The 15,032-nt window shown below is 38.4% G+C and overlaps 1 protein-coding gene across 5 annotated transcripts in view; it reads right to left on the bottom strand.

The window, feature by feature from the left end:
* Positions 1-299: 299 nt before the first annotated feature.
* The window catches only part of BPNT1 (3'(2'), 5'-bisphosphate nucleotidase 1), a 22,395-nt gene continuing 7,662 nt past the window's right edge, over positions 300-15,032 (bottom strand). For 4 of the 5 annotated variants that reach the window (XM_021698404.2, XM_021698403.2, XM_021698402.2 and 1 more), the window contains exons 3-9: positions 13,538-13,642; positions 11,797-11,904; positions 10,651-10,699; positions 9,025-9,116; positions 4,390-4,587; positions 1,998-2,103; positions 300-947 (exon numbers count right to left, since the gene is read on the bottom strand). In XM_021698404.2, the coding sequence (XP_021554079.2) occupies positions 799-947; positions 1,998-2,103; positions 4,390-4,587; positions 9,025-9,116; positions 10,651-10,699; positions 11,797-11,904; positions 13,538-13,642 (807 nt within the window). In that variant the 3' untranslated portion in view covers positions 300-798. The remainder of the gene's footprint in view (positions 948-1,997; positions 2,104-4,389; positions 4,588-9,024; positions 9,117-10,650; positions 10,700-11,796; positions 11,905-13,537; positions 13,643-15,032) is intronic. The other variant, XM_021698406.2, reaches the window with a different exon arrangement.

Genomic DNA, 15,032 nt, shown 5'->3' with positions numbered 1-15,032 from the left:
TAGTTGGGTTTGAGAACCATTAATTTAGATGACTTGCCTAATCCAGTAACAGAGAAATTTATTTAAAAGCACTGGAAAGATACCCAAAAAAGAAAAATCTAGGCAGAATGTCAGAATACTTTCGATAGCTTAATGTTATAATCTCTCCTTGGAAAGAACTAAGGTAAGTCCCTAACTTGCCACAGTTACGCATTTTAGAATGACGCCACCATAAGAATAAAGTAATGTCCACAGTAGAGAATATGTCATTTTCAAATACTACTTAAAAATGTTAAAAGGTGGTAAAGAACATAAAGAGCTAGAATTAAATAATTTATTACAAAGAAGCTTTTCCCATAAATCTGTTTCATCAACATACATGACACTTCAGGATATTCGTTAACTGGAGTAAGGAAAACTTAAAATTAATGTGAAAAACAAGAATGAGATTCAGGTAACAACTTGTGATTCTGTGCCCTAAAGAAACCTTGTTCACAATAACAGGAATGTTGATTAAACAACTGACCAGAATAGCGAGTTGAAACTAAACCTTCCTTTCATTCCTCCAAATACAAGGAGGAAAAGAACTGTAACACGCTTACTTTACAAATCCTTCCGATCTCACAATTGGCCTGGGTGATTAATCAATCAAGAAAGTCTTTAATTGCTTTTTCTACTCCTAAGTAACTAAATATAAATCACCGATCAACAATGAATAAAGTAAAAGTGGAATTCTAATAATTCCATCCAATTCCTTTTAACATATATTATTCTGAGAATCAAGTGTCCTTCTCCTCGCTAAGTAAATGAGATTTTCCTCTAAGGCACAAGTGCATTTTTCACAGATTCTGGAACTCGACTTGCATAGTAGTCATAATTGCGCAGCGTGGCAAGGACGCCTGCAGAGTTCATGTGCTTCACCTCCTTGTTATACTGAAGGGCATTTCCATGGATATCAGTTAGCTTGCCTACAGAAGAAACATCAATACAACATTAGCAGCTCGCCAGATGGTTATGTTTCTAGTTATTTTGAAACGCCTCTTACTTCCCCATGCTATAATATAAATTAATTCTGGCTAAGATAGGAAAAATAATGAGCGACTGTAAAGGTTTAAGTTTTAATTCCCTTGAACTTAAACTATAGAACAATTTTGACTAACTGAAAGAGAAAATTATTTTTTCTCCCTGATTAAAATTAATTTCATTTGGCATTTTTAATTCATATTTCTTGGCATCAATTAATTTCCCTTTTCCTGAGGTGATTACTTTTCCTGTTGGTTCTACTCCATCACTACCATTCCCATTTTCAAAAGTGTTTTCTTCATTCTACCACTGACTATTAACACTTTATTTAGTAAGAGTTTAAGTGAAATATGCTCATCAAATATAATTGTGTTACATTACAGTTTCATTTAGCATCCTAATGAAATGGGATTGTGATGAATTTAACTCTCTTGTCATGTAATATGCTGATGAGATATGATATGGATAATATATTAGGAGAAAGGGTAGAACAAAAATCAAGTGCTTTGTTTAAGAGAAGTAAACTGTTGTCTTATGGAACTTGAAAAATCATCTTACTATGCATATATTCGTAATATTTTTTCAGTCAGATTAAAAAAAATTCTAACTCCATGATCTTAAGCACTAGTACTGAAACATTTACCAGTATTGGCTTAAATGAAACTAAGTGAGGTGAAGACAATGGTGATGAACATTTTACTTTTCTGGAGAAAAAAAAAAAAACCCTAGAAGCATTAAAGCCACAAATCAATAAGGGTTTAATTAAACCAACTATATGTAGCTTGAAATCCAAAAGATAAATAACTAAAGAAAATGAATTTGCCGAAAAATCGACGGTCTCACTTCTGAAATGCAGGGGTTGGACCAGCTAATCTCTAGGATTCCTTCGAACTTTTATATCCTCAGAACCTAGGTAAAGTAATACTGAAAGATTCTGTCGTAGCATAATATAAAAACTATAACACCTGTAATTCCCCAAAATAAAAGGGACTGACCTCCCACAGCATGTAAAATGACTTCTGGAGCACAAGTATCCCACTTCTTACATCCAGGACTCGCAAATACATACGCAGAGGCTTTGCCTTCAATCAGCTGAATAATCTGTAGGGTTGGAGATAATAATTATCCCCAGGCCATGAAAAGATTGAAGAATAAGAGAAATCACTTGTTTCTATCAAGTATATTTCATCCATTCCTCTGTCAGACTCAACTTAGGTGAAGGCTTTTAGCAGGTTGAAAGGACAAGAGTATTATGGAGAAATATACAGAATACTATAGAATATAGAATCATATAGTGACCTGAGGGGGGGGGGGAGTGGTTAAATAAGCCACAAGGAGGAGATCGGAATAGTCTTCATAGTCCTACTTAGATAAAGTTTTCTTTTTATTATGTTGGTTTTTTTCTTACTGTAAAAGCAATATATGGTATATTGTAGAAAAATTGAAGATTTTTAATCTTGTAGATTATATAAAGGATAGAGGAACATCAAGTAGTGCACTAATGTATAAACTGCAGTAAGTCCTAACACATATGTAATGTTGACTAGGCTAACAAGTAGTTTCTTAAGTCTTTGGAGTCCTACTACATATTATTCTTTCTACTACTAAAATATTAATTTGTAAATTGTCATCTTAATAACTCCTATAATTCTCAAACAAAACTGAGGTCACTGATAGAAACTGCATGACTCTAAAAAGTAACCTGCTATCAGGCTTTCATGAGTCATTTACTTATTTTTTGGTTATACTCTGAAATAATCAGTACTGTAAAATTCAGACTTCAAATATTCAGATGAAGAGAGCAGACTGAAAGGAGGAGGAAAATCTCAGTGAATGCAATGTAACCAATTACTCTTTTTAGTACTCTTCAGAAACACCATCAAACGATTAAAACTTGCTGTAGACTTTTATATAAAAGGTTTTTCTTTCATTTAACAAATGTGTGTCAAGTCTTACTATGTACCAAGAACTATTTCGGGTATATTTTCTTAAGGGAAGAAGGGCTGTAGCCTTCATTAGACTCTTCAAGAAGTCCTCAACATAAAAAAAGTTAGTAACTGCCCAACAAGGTCTTTTTATAGGAGAAAAGGTGGGGAATGTGTAGGATGGGGATTTTTTTCCTAAGGAGAATGGTGTCCCTTGGGAATAAAAGACATAATGGGACTTTTGCAGTTATAAAAGTAAGGGCTAAGAGAAATCACGCCTGTCACTATTTATATTTAGTGAATACCAAGAATACATTTTTTACTTTGAAATGTTTTTGGTTCCCCCCTGCAAAATACTGTTATTTTTAAACTCCCATTTTCATCCTCTTACCAGTAAATGCTTTTGGAAAATTTAAAAATAGTTGATTATTGCCTCCAAAGGGTAGGTGAAGAAAAATGAATTCCACTCAGTTCAGTAAGTATTTACTATTTGCCTTCCCCGGGCCGGGCATACAAGTGTGAAATGCACGTGCATCGGGGACTACAGCTGATCCAGTATCACCAGGGTGTGAGTTGGGGGATGGCATGAGATAAGGCTGGGGTGTGTTCAAGAGCCAAAATATAGGGGAATTTACACCCATTCTCACAGGCTTTGATTTTGAATTGTTGTGCAGGGAGTTATCCAAGGATTTGGGGCAAGGAAGTGATATACAGTAAGTTTTGCATTTTTAACTGCTTTATGAGGACTGGGACTGAACAGACAGACCACTTGGAAGCTACTGGAAAGTCTGGGTGAGGGATGATGAATTGAAACCTATTAGGGTGGGGGCAGTTGAGATGGACAAGAGGAGACATCAGGAAGGAATTAAGAAGATACAGATATGATATGAGGAAGGAAGGAGTCTAGGGTGACTTTCAGGAGTCTGGCAGGAGTAATTAGGAAAATGGTAGTGCCATTAAGCAGATAGGAAATAGGAGGAATGCATGTAGGGGCAGGAAGAAAAAAGGAAGAGATCCAATTGGGCATGCTGAATTTGAGATATCAGAAATATGTCATCATTATGATATCCAGGGGGCAATCAGATGAGAAGAGATCAGGGCTAGGGATGCAGATCCAACTGTGTTCCGTTTCACAATTTTCTCAGGAGGATGGAAGCCTAGGTGAAAGAATGGGGGAAGTATCCAGGAAGGGGAGGCAGGCCCATCCTTAGGGTCCGCAGAAGAAAGGTCTAGGAAGTAACCCAAGAGGGTCCTCGAGAATATGAGGCCTGGCAAGAGGCACAAGATCTTCTCCTAATGACTTCTATTAGCACAGAATTCTCTCAGATAAAAAGACTTGAACCATAACATTTTTAAAAAATTCAAATGTTGCTGAAATGTGCTTTCAATGGTCAATTACAACCTCGAATTCCTTCTCCCCAGCTCTTATTTCACATTTTGGGAAATGCAGATGTGTTCATACCTTATTTCCTGCTCCTCCCACTCGCAGCACGTCATTGGGGTTCATGGCCGTGACACAGTCAGTCACCAACTTGTTGTTATGGGAGCGGGTCGTTGTGATGATGTGTTTCCCAGCAGGCACCTCTTTCAGCTGAAACCCAAAGGCACCTAAACCTAAAACTCCCCAGATCGTCCTCCCCAACACAGCATCTGGTCCTGCCTATGTAAGTGAGTGAAACAACAGCAAAGTTTGTAAGCATCTGGAGAAAAATGTCAGCCATACATAGAATATCACTTTAGGTTAGCACCATGATTTTTTTTTTTTAAATAAAAATATGACCGTGTAATGTAATAAAGAACAAGAACAATATCATCCACCATGAAATTTTCCTGAGATAATCAACTGAGTATTCTCTTGTTGTTTGGGTTAATAACTGGGTTTGAGAGCTACTGAAGGGAACTTATGGTTATTCCTTAAAGTCCTCAGGAAAGGAAACATCATATACTGATTCCCGTCTCTCTTTGAATCAGCCACTGATCTCATTATCGTTTTTGAAAACAGCTGTTTGCAAAAGGTACCGAAGTCTCCAGGAAATGAAACACCATGTATTGATTACTACTTTTCACTATCCAAGGAACAAGGATCTTGTTACTATGGGAACAGATAATGGCAATAATGTATTTTGCTGCCATAGAGACGGCAACTGAATAGGGTGATACTGAAGAGTAGCCATGGATAACAGGGTCAGGGTGAAAGATTTTACTAACAATTGTGGTGGTAAAAGGGCAATGACAATGCAACCTTAGCATCTGTATTTTCCTTTGCAGTGTTCAAAGAATTTTCCAAAACATTGTTATAACTCTACAGTTCATATAGAAAAACATAACCTGATGCATAAAATGATTAACAGAGTCATCGAAACACCATTCTATTAATATAGTAAACATATATTGTAGACATACAGACATTTACTGAATACTAAGCAAGTACCAGGCATCATACTAAGTGCCTTACATGTATTATCTCATTTAATCCCCAAATAACTCCATGAAGTACGTATTATCATCCTTGTTTTCCAGATGAGAAAAATGAGATTTGGAGTCATTGAAGTAATCTGCCTAAGGACTCCAGGAAGATCATAACCAAACTCAGGCTCATCTGTATTCAAAACCAATATTCTTCATCACTAAACTATACTGCCCCATTTTCCTTGTTAAAATGCTTTCAAACAGGGGCGCCTGGGTGTGAAATGCACGTGCATCGGGGACTACAGCTGATCCAGTATCACCAGGGTGTGAGTTGCTTTCAAACCTGAGCCATAGGTCATGATCCCAGGGTGCTGGGATCGAGTCCCACATTGGGCTCCCTGCTCAGTGGAGAGTCTGCTTCTCCCACTGCTCCACCTTCCCACTTTTGTGGATTCACTCTCACATGCTCTCTCTCGTAAAAATAAATAAATAAAATATTTTAAAAAATAAAATGCTTTCAAACACATCATCCTTTTTGCCCACTAACAGTACCCTGGCTGCTGCAGCAGTGAAATATGCTTATGTTGCAGGACTCTGACATAGGGAGGGTGTTTATTACGGAGTACCCTTAGCAGGGAGGGAAGCACGAGTGGGCAGAGGGAGACACAGAGCTTCATGCAGATCCACCAACAGTCTCAGCTGGCCCAATGGGGAGCTCTGAAGCTAGAATGGCCCTTCAGGGTTATAAAAATCAGAAGGAAATACCAGGCACTTATACTCATGCAATAACCAGTCACTGGAAATGGACTGCCTTGAGAAAGGGCACACCATGGGGCCTTGCAGCTCTTTACAGGTGAGGCAATCCTTGAAGAGGCGGACAGCTGAAGGCTGTCTGCTCACAGCTCGCCCTGCAATGGGGCAAGAGAGGAACCAAAGAACAAGCACTGGGCGTTCAACATATGTTCATGTGCTTCCTGTGTTCACCATCGAGTCTACACTACAGGAGAGTCTTAGAACCTGAAAAGTACAGACAGGCTCTGGTGACCATCGGGCTTTCTCTTGATTGCTGAGATACAGGTCATGCTTTCAAGGAACCTATTTATTAATTCAGCTCTCCAGTTATTCTGAAAAGGAAAGGAAAGCATACTAAAGAGTGGACACAGGTATTCTGGTTCCTAAGATGTCACAGTCCCTCCGTAAATGAGTATGTACACAAAGAAGATGTGACCAGGGGATTTGGCACCGTGGTGAGGGAAATGCAACCCCATAAGGCCGCCAGCCAGCCTTCTGCTGTGCTCCTCATCTCTCTGTCTCTCTCCTTCAGAGCACCACACCAACTTTCTTGGGGGTGATAAACGCTAACACTGTCATCTTATTTCATAATGGTTAATTACGATTCATAGTGGTTAAGAAGCTATCTCCGACATATAGACAGATTAGGTTTCCTTGCACTAAGCCACACTGTTTCTTTTAAGTGCCTACCAGCTTCAATATCTGTTAGAACACTAACGTTTGAATTGTTAGAAGTCTTTCATCTGGCTCAAAAAAGCACTATAGAGTATTTGCTAAGGGCCTGGACCTCGTTTCTTTCTTTCTTCTTTTTTTTTTTTAAAGATTTTATTTATTCATTCATTCAGAAAGAGAGAAAGCAAGCAAGTGCGGGGGAGTGGCAGAGGGAGAGGGAGAGAAAGAATCCCAAGCAGACTCTGCACTGAGTGCGGAGCCCGACTTGGGGCTCAATCTCAGGACCCCGAGATCATGACCTGAGCTGAAATCAAGAGTCAGACACTTAATCCACTGAGCCACCCAGGCACCCCTGGACCTGGGTTTCAATCTCCAGATCTGTCAATGACAAACTGAGTGGTCTGGCGGCAAGTTACTTGCCTCCATTTCCTCTTCTTTAAAACGGGAACAAAGTTTCCTTAAAGGACTGTGGTGTGTATTAAATGAGATAATGCATGTGAATCCCTTGAGTCTGGCAGCACACAGTAGCTCATGACAAATTGTAGCTATTATTATCATACTGATGATTACTTAAAATTGAATCTCCAGCCTTGAATACCATCAACAGAACTGGGCAACTTTTCCACTTGTCGCAACAAATTCTAAGGCATAAAAGAGTAGAGGACGAGAGGAAAAAGAGAGTGCAGAGGAACTGTGGTCAAGGGAGAGGCAGCAATGGGAGAAGCAAACAGGAGGAAGTGAGCTGGGACATGGGATGGACAATGGCCACCCAGGGTACCACAAGTCACCTGCCTCTTTTCTACCTACTAGTGGGGCCAAAACCCTAGCTATTTTTCTCATCTTTGCTTCATTCCTGTGTTCCCTTAACTTCTGCTTTTCATTGTTCTGTGGAAAATGAATACGATGTTTCTAATCTCAGAAAGAAGTGATGGAAAGTATTAATAACCCCTAAGCACTGTGATCTGATGAAAAGTGCCATGCATTACAACATTATCTATGAACTAAATGCCCCTCTTTTAAGTAATAGTATTAACTTACTTTAAAGTTTACATAAAAACCACAAACTTGTGTCTGCATATAATGCTATATAAATGTTAAAGTCATATTAAAAGAATTCACGACACTTAAGCAATTCAATATGGGAGACTTTCCTAATAATGCACTATTTTTGCTAAATGATTTCAAGAAGCACAGGATTATAAATAAAAAGTTATAATCATACACATGAAAAACAAATTTATCTTAGAAGCAGAGATTAAGGGCGCCTGGGTGGCTCGGTCATTGGGCATCTGCCTTTGGCTCGGGTCATGATCCCAGGGTCCTGGGATCGAGCCCCGCATGGGGCTCCCTGCTCGGCGGGAAGCCTGCTTTTCCCTCTCTCACTCCCCCTGCTTGTGTTCCCTCTCGCTCTCTTTCTGTCAAATAAATAAATAAATAAAATCTTTAAAAAAAAAAAAAAAGCAGAGATTAATCCTGCTCTTAACTCAAATTAGAAATTCAGTAGTAATAGTCCCCACTCTGGTTACTTTGATTCTCCAAAGTTCTATCAAGATCACACTAATGTAAATACCTCAAAAATTTTACTGCAACAATTTCCTTTAACATTTAATGCGATTTCATGGTATATTTCTGCTTTGGAATTACATTAGTCTCTTGCTTCTAAGGAAGACAGTTTGTTTGGAGTATAATAGAAAGTCAGAGCAGATTAGAGAGACAAAATAATTAGAACTGAGTGCAAGAGCATATCCAGTTCTGTTATCAATGCTGACTGCAATTTAGGCGCTATGTAGTATTACCTGGAAGACAACATGGCTAGCATCTTTTCTTGGTTGAAATGGTTCCTTTCTTCAATATGCTTCAAGAACCACCTGCAAATCAGGTGTCTCAATGACCAAGCTAATCAAGAACCATGTCAGTAATTCCCAAACTTCTGCATTTGAATCATGAGGCATACATAAAATATATATACATATATATACACACATAATACATACGGTGTGTCTGCGTACACACAGATACATACATATACATTCCTGGTATCAGTGCCCTGAGAGGTTCTGATTCAACAGGTCTGGGGTACGATCTGGGAAGCTGTATTTTGTAGACCTCCCCAATAATTGTACGGGCAATGAAGTGTAAACCACTGGGTTAGATAACATCAGGAATCATATAACACTCTACTTACTTATCTAATGAAATATTTTTGTATCATTTATAGTAATACCTGGTAGTTGTAATATGGCTGGTTAATAACTCCTGCTATAGCTTTTCCTTCATAAGCAATTCCAATAAGGACTGTCACATTGTCAAGAAGACCTGTGAAGAAGAAATGAGTATCAAGAAGATCAATGATATAACTTGCTCGTATTATGACTTATCATCGGCACATCAATGGCTCCAAGCTATTTTTGGAATAAAGGTAAGAAATCTGTAATGATTCATCCACGATCAGTCCTACTTCTGACAAAATGCATAAATTATAAGAGATGGCTGGCCAGAGACAGAAGTAGGATCTTTGGCCACTTAACTGAATCAACAGACACGGGCTCATTAGTACAGTCTGTACACCAACTGAATAAGCCAGCCATAACTCTGCAGCCATTGCTAGATTCCTGGGCCCCTCTGCCACCTTCCATGTCACTGCTGCCTGCTGGATCACTCTCTACTCCAGGATTATTGTCTAGACCTGCACTGCAAGTCTCTAAGGTAAGGTTTCTCAAAGTGCAGTCTACAGATTATCAAGCAGCATCGGAATTAACTGGCATAATTTTTTTTAAAGTAGGCTCCACACCCAACATGGGGCTCAAACTCACGACCCTGAGATCGAGAGTTGCATGTTCTACTGACTGAGCCAACCAGGCGCCCCTTAACTGGCATAATGTTAGTATTGATTCTCAGGGTCCTTCCCAGAGCCAGCGAATCAAAATCTCTGGAGGTGGGGGTCAAGATCTAAACAATCTATCTGGGTGTTCTTATACATACTAGGCTGTCTAGAGCTTCCCTATTTCTTAATGGATTATAGTGATATTTTACTGCATACACATACATATACATACACATGCAAACATACTGTGTGACTGACTCATTACAGATATGTCTCACCCAAGTAGAGTTTTTTCTAATGATTACGAGAAATCTTGTTTTTAAGTCATGAAGCTGAGAACCAATATAAGAAAACCTATGTAGATCTCGGTTTCAAAAATAAACCTCTAAGCTTATATATGCTCTGCTCCTAAAACCTAAAACTCTGGCTCTGAGCCTGGTCTTTTTACTTTAATGCTGCCAATTTTATTTTAATGTGTTGCTTTCTAATTTTTCTCATCTTAGGCAATTTCAGAAAGGAGAAATATTGTACCGTGTTCCCAAACTCATCTTTAAAGGTGAAGCTGTGAGTGAGAAAGCAGCTCACAGATGGCGAGGGCGGGGCGCGGGGAAGGGGGAGCGGGGGAGGGGGGAGCGGGGGAGGGGGTGGACCTGGCAGGGGAGGGCATGGTAGTAGAGCACAGCTGGGCTCTTCCTTGTTCTCTCCCCCAGTAGAGCTGGGGGTTCAGTGTAGTCCCTTTGGTAACCCTGGCATTGTGTTAGTTATTCCCACCTGCAGGACATTAGAATCACGGCACTGGTAGAGGGTCACAGGGTGGTATTTGAAGGGACTGAATTTTCTCCCTCTCTGTCTTGACAATCGCTGATAGACAATAATAGCGAGGATGAGCACAAATACAGCTTCAGGGCATAAACATAAAATATGATACTGGGTTGTCATGCAGCAGATGAAATATTAAGTGTTTCCAACTAAATATCATATACTAGACCTATTGCTATCAAAAACAAATACCAAAGAGATACCAACCTTCAGTGTATTCCTTGGTACCATCCAGAGGATCAACCCAGACCACAAGCTAAAAAAAGGGAAATATCCAAATTAAGCATACGACATTTAAAAAATAGGTTTAAGTAGATTAAAAACACCTTTTTTTCATTTTTGAAGTTATATTTTGAATTGCTTAAGCTAATATCAGTTTTGTGATAGTAAAAAACCTTATTGTTTCGTAATCCTGGGAAAAGTCCATTTAAATTAGAGAAAAGTCTGATCTAAGAATTTTAAATAGGAAATGCTTCACTCATCCATTTACTGTCACCTGAACACTAAACACAATGCTATGAACACACTGAGGTCTAGGTGGTGGTACAGGGAAAACTTTAAAGTGGCACCAAAAATGTTTTAAACAGTGTGTGGCTGCTACTCACTCTGACATATAAATGCTGATTTAAAAAAAAAATGACAGTCTAATTTTAACTTAAGGACACCGTTTATACCCAGCCAAGAAAAATGAACGGTTTATAAATTGACAGTAGACAGAAAAAGAAATCCCTTCTACTTAGGACTTCAACATGATTCAGGATATGCAGACCCACCAGAATTACAGTGCTAGGCATGAATCTGTGAATGAGGCTCACTTCTCCCAGAAGACACCACGTCTCACTGTTCTTGTGTCCTCCCTCCCTCAGAGCAAAGCGCCTTACTCAAAGTAGATACTGATGAATGTGTGTTAAATCAACCAAACCTCAACAACTAAAGAATTAGGATAGTTATCTGAAGCTACAGATTTAAACAACGTTATAAAGTAAGCGAGGTGAGTTTTATAGCTTTCCAAACATAAGGCAGCGACCTATCTCACCGCCTTCCAGCCTCAATTACCAACGAAAAGTTTTACTACCAAACCTACTAACAAATTAGATGTTCTCCCTAGAAGTATTTTTAGTAATAGTTTTAGAGTAGAGAAGAAACCGATAGGATGAGGAACAGAACCCTAAATTAACAGGTCACACATTCCCATATGGTCGCCTGACACTTCTGTGCTGGCCCTGAAAGATTTCAAGTTCCTAGGGGCCTCTATTTTATGTCTACCAGCTTTTCAACCTTACAGGCAAATTTTATTTACTAGAGCACAAACATGAAGGCTAACAAAGACTCAAGTAATCATATGGCTCATACGTCCTCTTCTTTAATAGCACTGTACTGGGATGGGCACGTCTGCTGCAGTATCTCCTCCCACTGACCATCTTCAATGAGCTCTTGGTCCACTTCTTCAAAAGGCAGATCCTAAAGCAAATAACACTGATGGTTACTGAAGTTGTCTGGCATTCACAGAGCACCCTTTGTTTTAGTAACAGAAGAAATGCAACATCAGAGTTCACTAGGCCTTCCTGTTTCCCATTTATGTTAAGAGCTTAACCTGAGTCAAAAAATAAAGCACACTGACTAAAATTGCAAAAATGACCACATATGGTCCATCAAAGTTGACTACAAAAAAAATTCCATCTTCATTATCCTGAACAGTTTTTCTAAAAAAATCTTAAGTGTTATAAACTTATTTAAATAAGTGGCTCTGCAGATGTCCATCGCCAGATGAATGGATAAAAAAGATGCAGTATAGGGGCGCCTGGGTGGCTCAGACGGTTAAGCGTCTGCCTTCGGCTCAGGTCATGATCCCAGGGTCCTGGGATCGAGCCCCGCATCGGGCTCCCTGCTCCTTGGGAGTCTGCTTCTCCCTCTGCTTCTCTCTCTCTCTCTCTCTGTCTCTCATGAATAAATAAATAAAATCTTAAAAAAAAAAAAAAAAAGATGCAGTATATACATATAATGGAATATTACTCAGTCATCAAAAAGAATGAAATCTCCCCATTTGTAATGATGTGAATGGAACTAGAGGGTATTATGCAAAGCAAAATAAGTCAATCAGAGAAAGACACTTATCATATGATCTCACTGATATGTGGAATTTAAGAAACAAAACAGGATAATAGGGGAAGGGAGGGAAAAATAAAACAAGATGAAATCAGAGAGGGAGACAAACCATAAGAGACTCTTAATCATAGGAAACAACCTGATGGTTGCTGGAGGGGAGGGAGTGGGGGGATGGGGTAACTGGGTGATGGACATTACAGAGGGCATGTCATGTAACGAACACAGGTTATTAATAAGACTGATGAATTACTGAACTCTACCTCTGAAATTAATATATTATATGTTAATTGAATTTAAATTAAAAAAATAATCAAAAACAAAAACAAACAAAAATTAAAAGAGTTCTGATTTCACTCTAGTTTCCATAGGGAACACTTAAATGGCTTTAAATGCCTAACCCGCCCTCAACAGGATTCAGTGTGTAATAATTCAAAATGAATTAATCATTAAAAACCTATCTGTAAGCATACGATTCCTGCCCCTTATTATCCTAAGCCCTTAATAAACACACTCTCAAAAATCAAAATAAATAAATAAATAAATAAATAAATAAGTGGTTCTGACATGAGATACTTCTCTCTCAATTACATGAGATGTGACTTCCTTCACTTTCAGTGTTACAGTCTTTGGACAAGTGTGCAAGGAAGCCTAATTAAAAAAAAAAACAAAAACCCAGAAACAACAAAATCCATTTTATTCCAAAGTTCTAGAACTCTGCCCATCTCATAGTTTGCATGCTGATTATTACAACAGGAACCCTATGTTCTGTGGTCAAGAATTGAGACATCTGCCTAGAAATGGACTGAAATATTTTATAATCAGACATTTCCTTCAAGTCCAAGGAATAGGCTAATTATTTTGGTGTTAAAACACCAGATGTAACACTTGAGATAGTAACAGTAGTATGGAAGTCATTAAAGTGGCAATTATAAATCCATATGGTAAACAGCTCCCATTAAAAAAATAGTGCATCCCTGACAAGTCTTACCTCTTCCCCTATGATTGTGAGCTTGGGGAATTTCCGTGCCAATGAAGAGCATATGCTCATTTGTGCCAATCGGTCAGCTTTGGTCTGCAGGTCTGTTGCACAGGTCTGCAACAAAGAATGTAAATTTTAGCAGAACCAATCTGAAATCAGTTGTTCTCTGATTCCTAATGCATGAGTGTCTTTGTCATTTAAGTTGCACTGTCTGTTTTTAGATTCCTGGAACTTAACACCAAATGAGTCAACTAGTTTCCTGGCTTGGTTTATCTCATGGGATTTATAGTGGTTAAAGTTTGGAAAGGAGCTTTTAGATTATTAGAACACTTTCTCCCCCATTTGAGAAATCCCCTTCATAAGATCTCTAGATCAATCTTTTGCTTAAAAAGATGGAGAGATAGGAAATTCATAACTTTCCAAGGCAATCAAAGCTAAAAACTATTTTTAATTGTTTGAAAGGTATTCCCAATTTGGGTCCTTCTATAACTTCTACTCACTAGTCTTCTACTAACCTACTTAACATATACTTTCCTAATAATTCAACAGGTCCTCAGGATGATAGAAAGAATTCCTATTTCTAAAATATAAAAACTATGAAAATGAACAGCAATAACATTTGATATATAGCATTCTCACTCAATCCTTACGTCAGATAGTCATTCCAGTAAAAGACAGTGGAAAATCTTGCAAATGACAGCCACAACCTCTTTTGTTAGTCTGCTTTCACAGAATTATGACATGCTGCAATTTATATACGCCTGGTTAGGTAGAGTTACAGAAGGTATTATTTTTTACAGTAAAAATTTTATAATACTTTTTAATGAAACAAGGAACGATCATGAAAATCAAAGACTTTTATGTTACACTGAAGTCTGCTGGTTACCTACATGCAAAGTACTAGTCTGCTGGAATTTAGGGCCACAAAGACAAGAGATTTTTGTTTTATTTCCTAAAGAATTGTGTCTGGCACACCATAGGTACTCTAGAAATATCTGCTGAAACTTCTTAAAAGAACTGTTAAATTTGAAGATGACTTCTGTATCAATCAAGTCTAGAGACTACTCTCTAGAGAAAAGCAGACACTTTGACAGCCATTAAGTATATGAGGAAAGCTATCCCAATTCTTTTCTTGTCCAGGATAATATTTCCTGCTCTTTCTACTGACATAGTGCCAGACTGAAACTGAATCATCTGAATCCTTTGTGTGACAAATTTAATTCTGCCCTGCCTCTTTTAAAATGAGGTGTCAACAAAGTGCCTGACCAATAGAGAGGACAGGGAGATTGTTACCTTTTTTATTATCTATTAGCTAGAAGTGCCTGATACAGAGGACAGGGTGATCATTACCTTTTTTATAATCTATTACCTAGAAGTGCCTGACCATACAGAGGACAGGGAGATTGTTACCTTTTTCATTATCTATTACCTAGAAGTGCCTGACCATACAGAGGACCGGAGATCTTTACCTTTTTCATTATCTATTACCTAGAAGTGCCTGACC

This window comes from Neomonachus schauinslandi, chromosome 6 (assembly GCF_002201575.2).
Source record: "Neomonachus schauinslandi chromosome 6, ASM220157v2, whole genome shotgun sequence".
Classification (NCBI taxonomy): Eukaryota; Metazoa; Chordata; class Mammalia; order Carnivora; family Phocidae; genus Neomonachus; species Neomonachus schauinslandi.
This window is presented reverse-complemented; position numbering and strand designations above follow the sequence as displayed.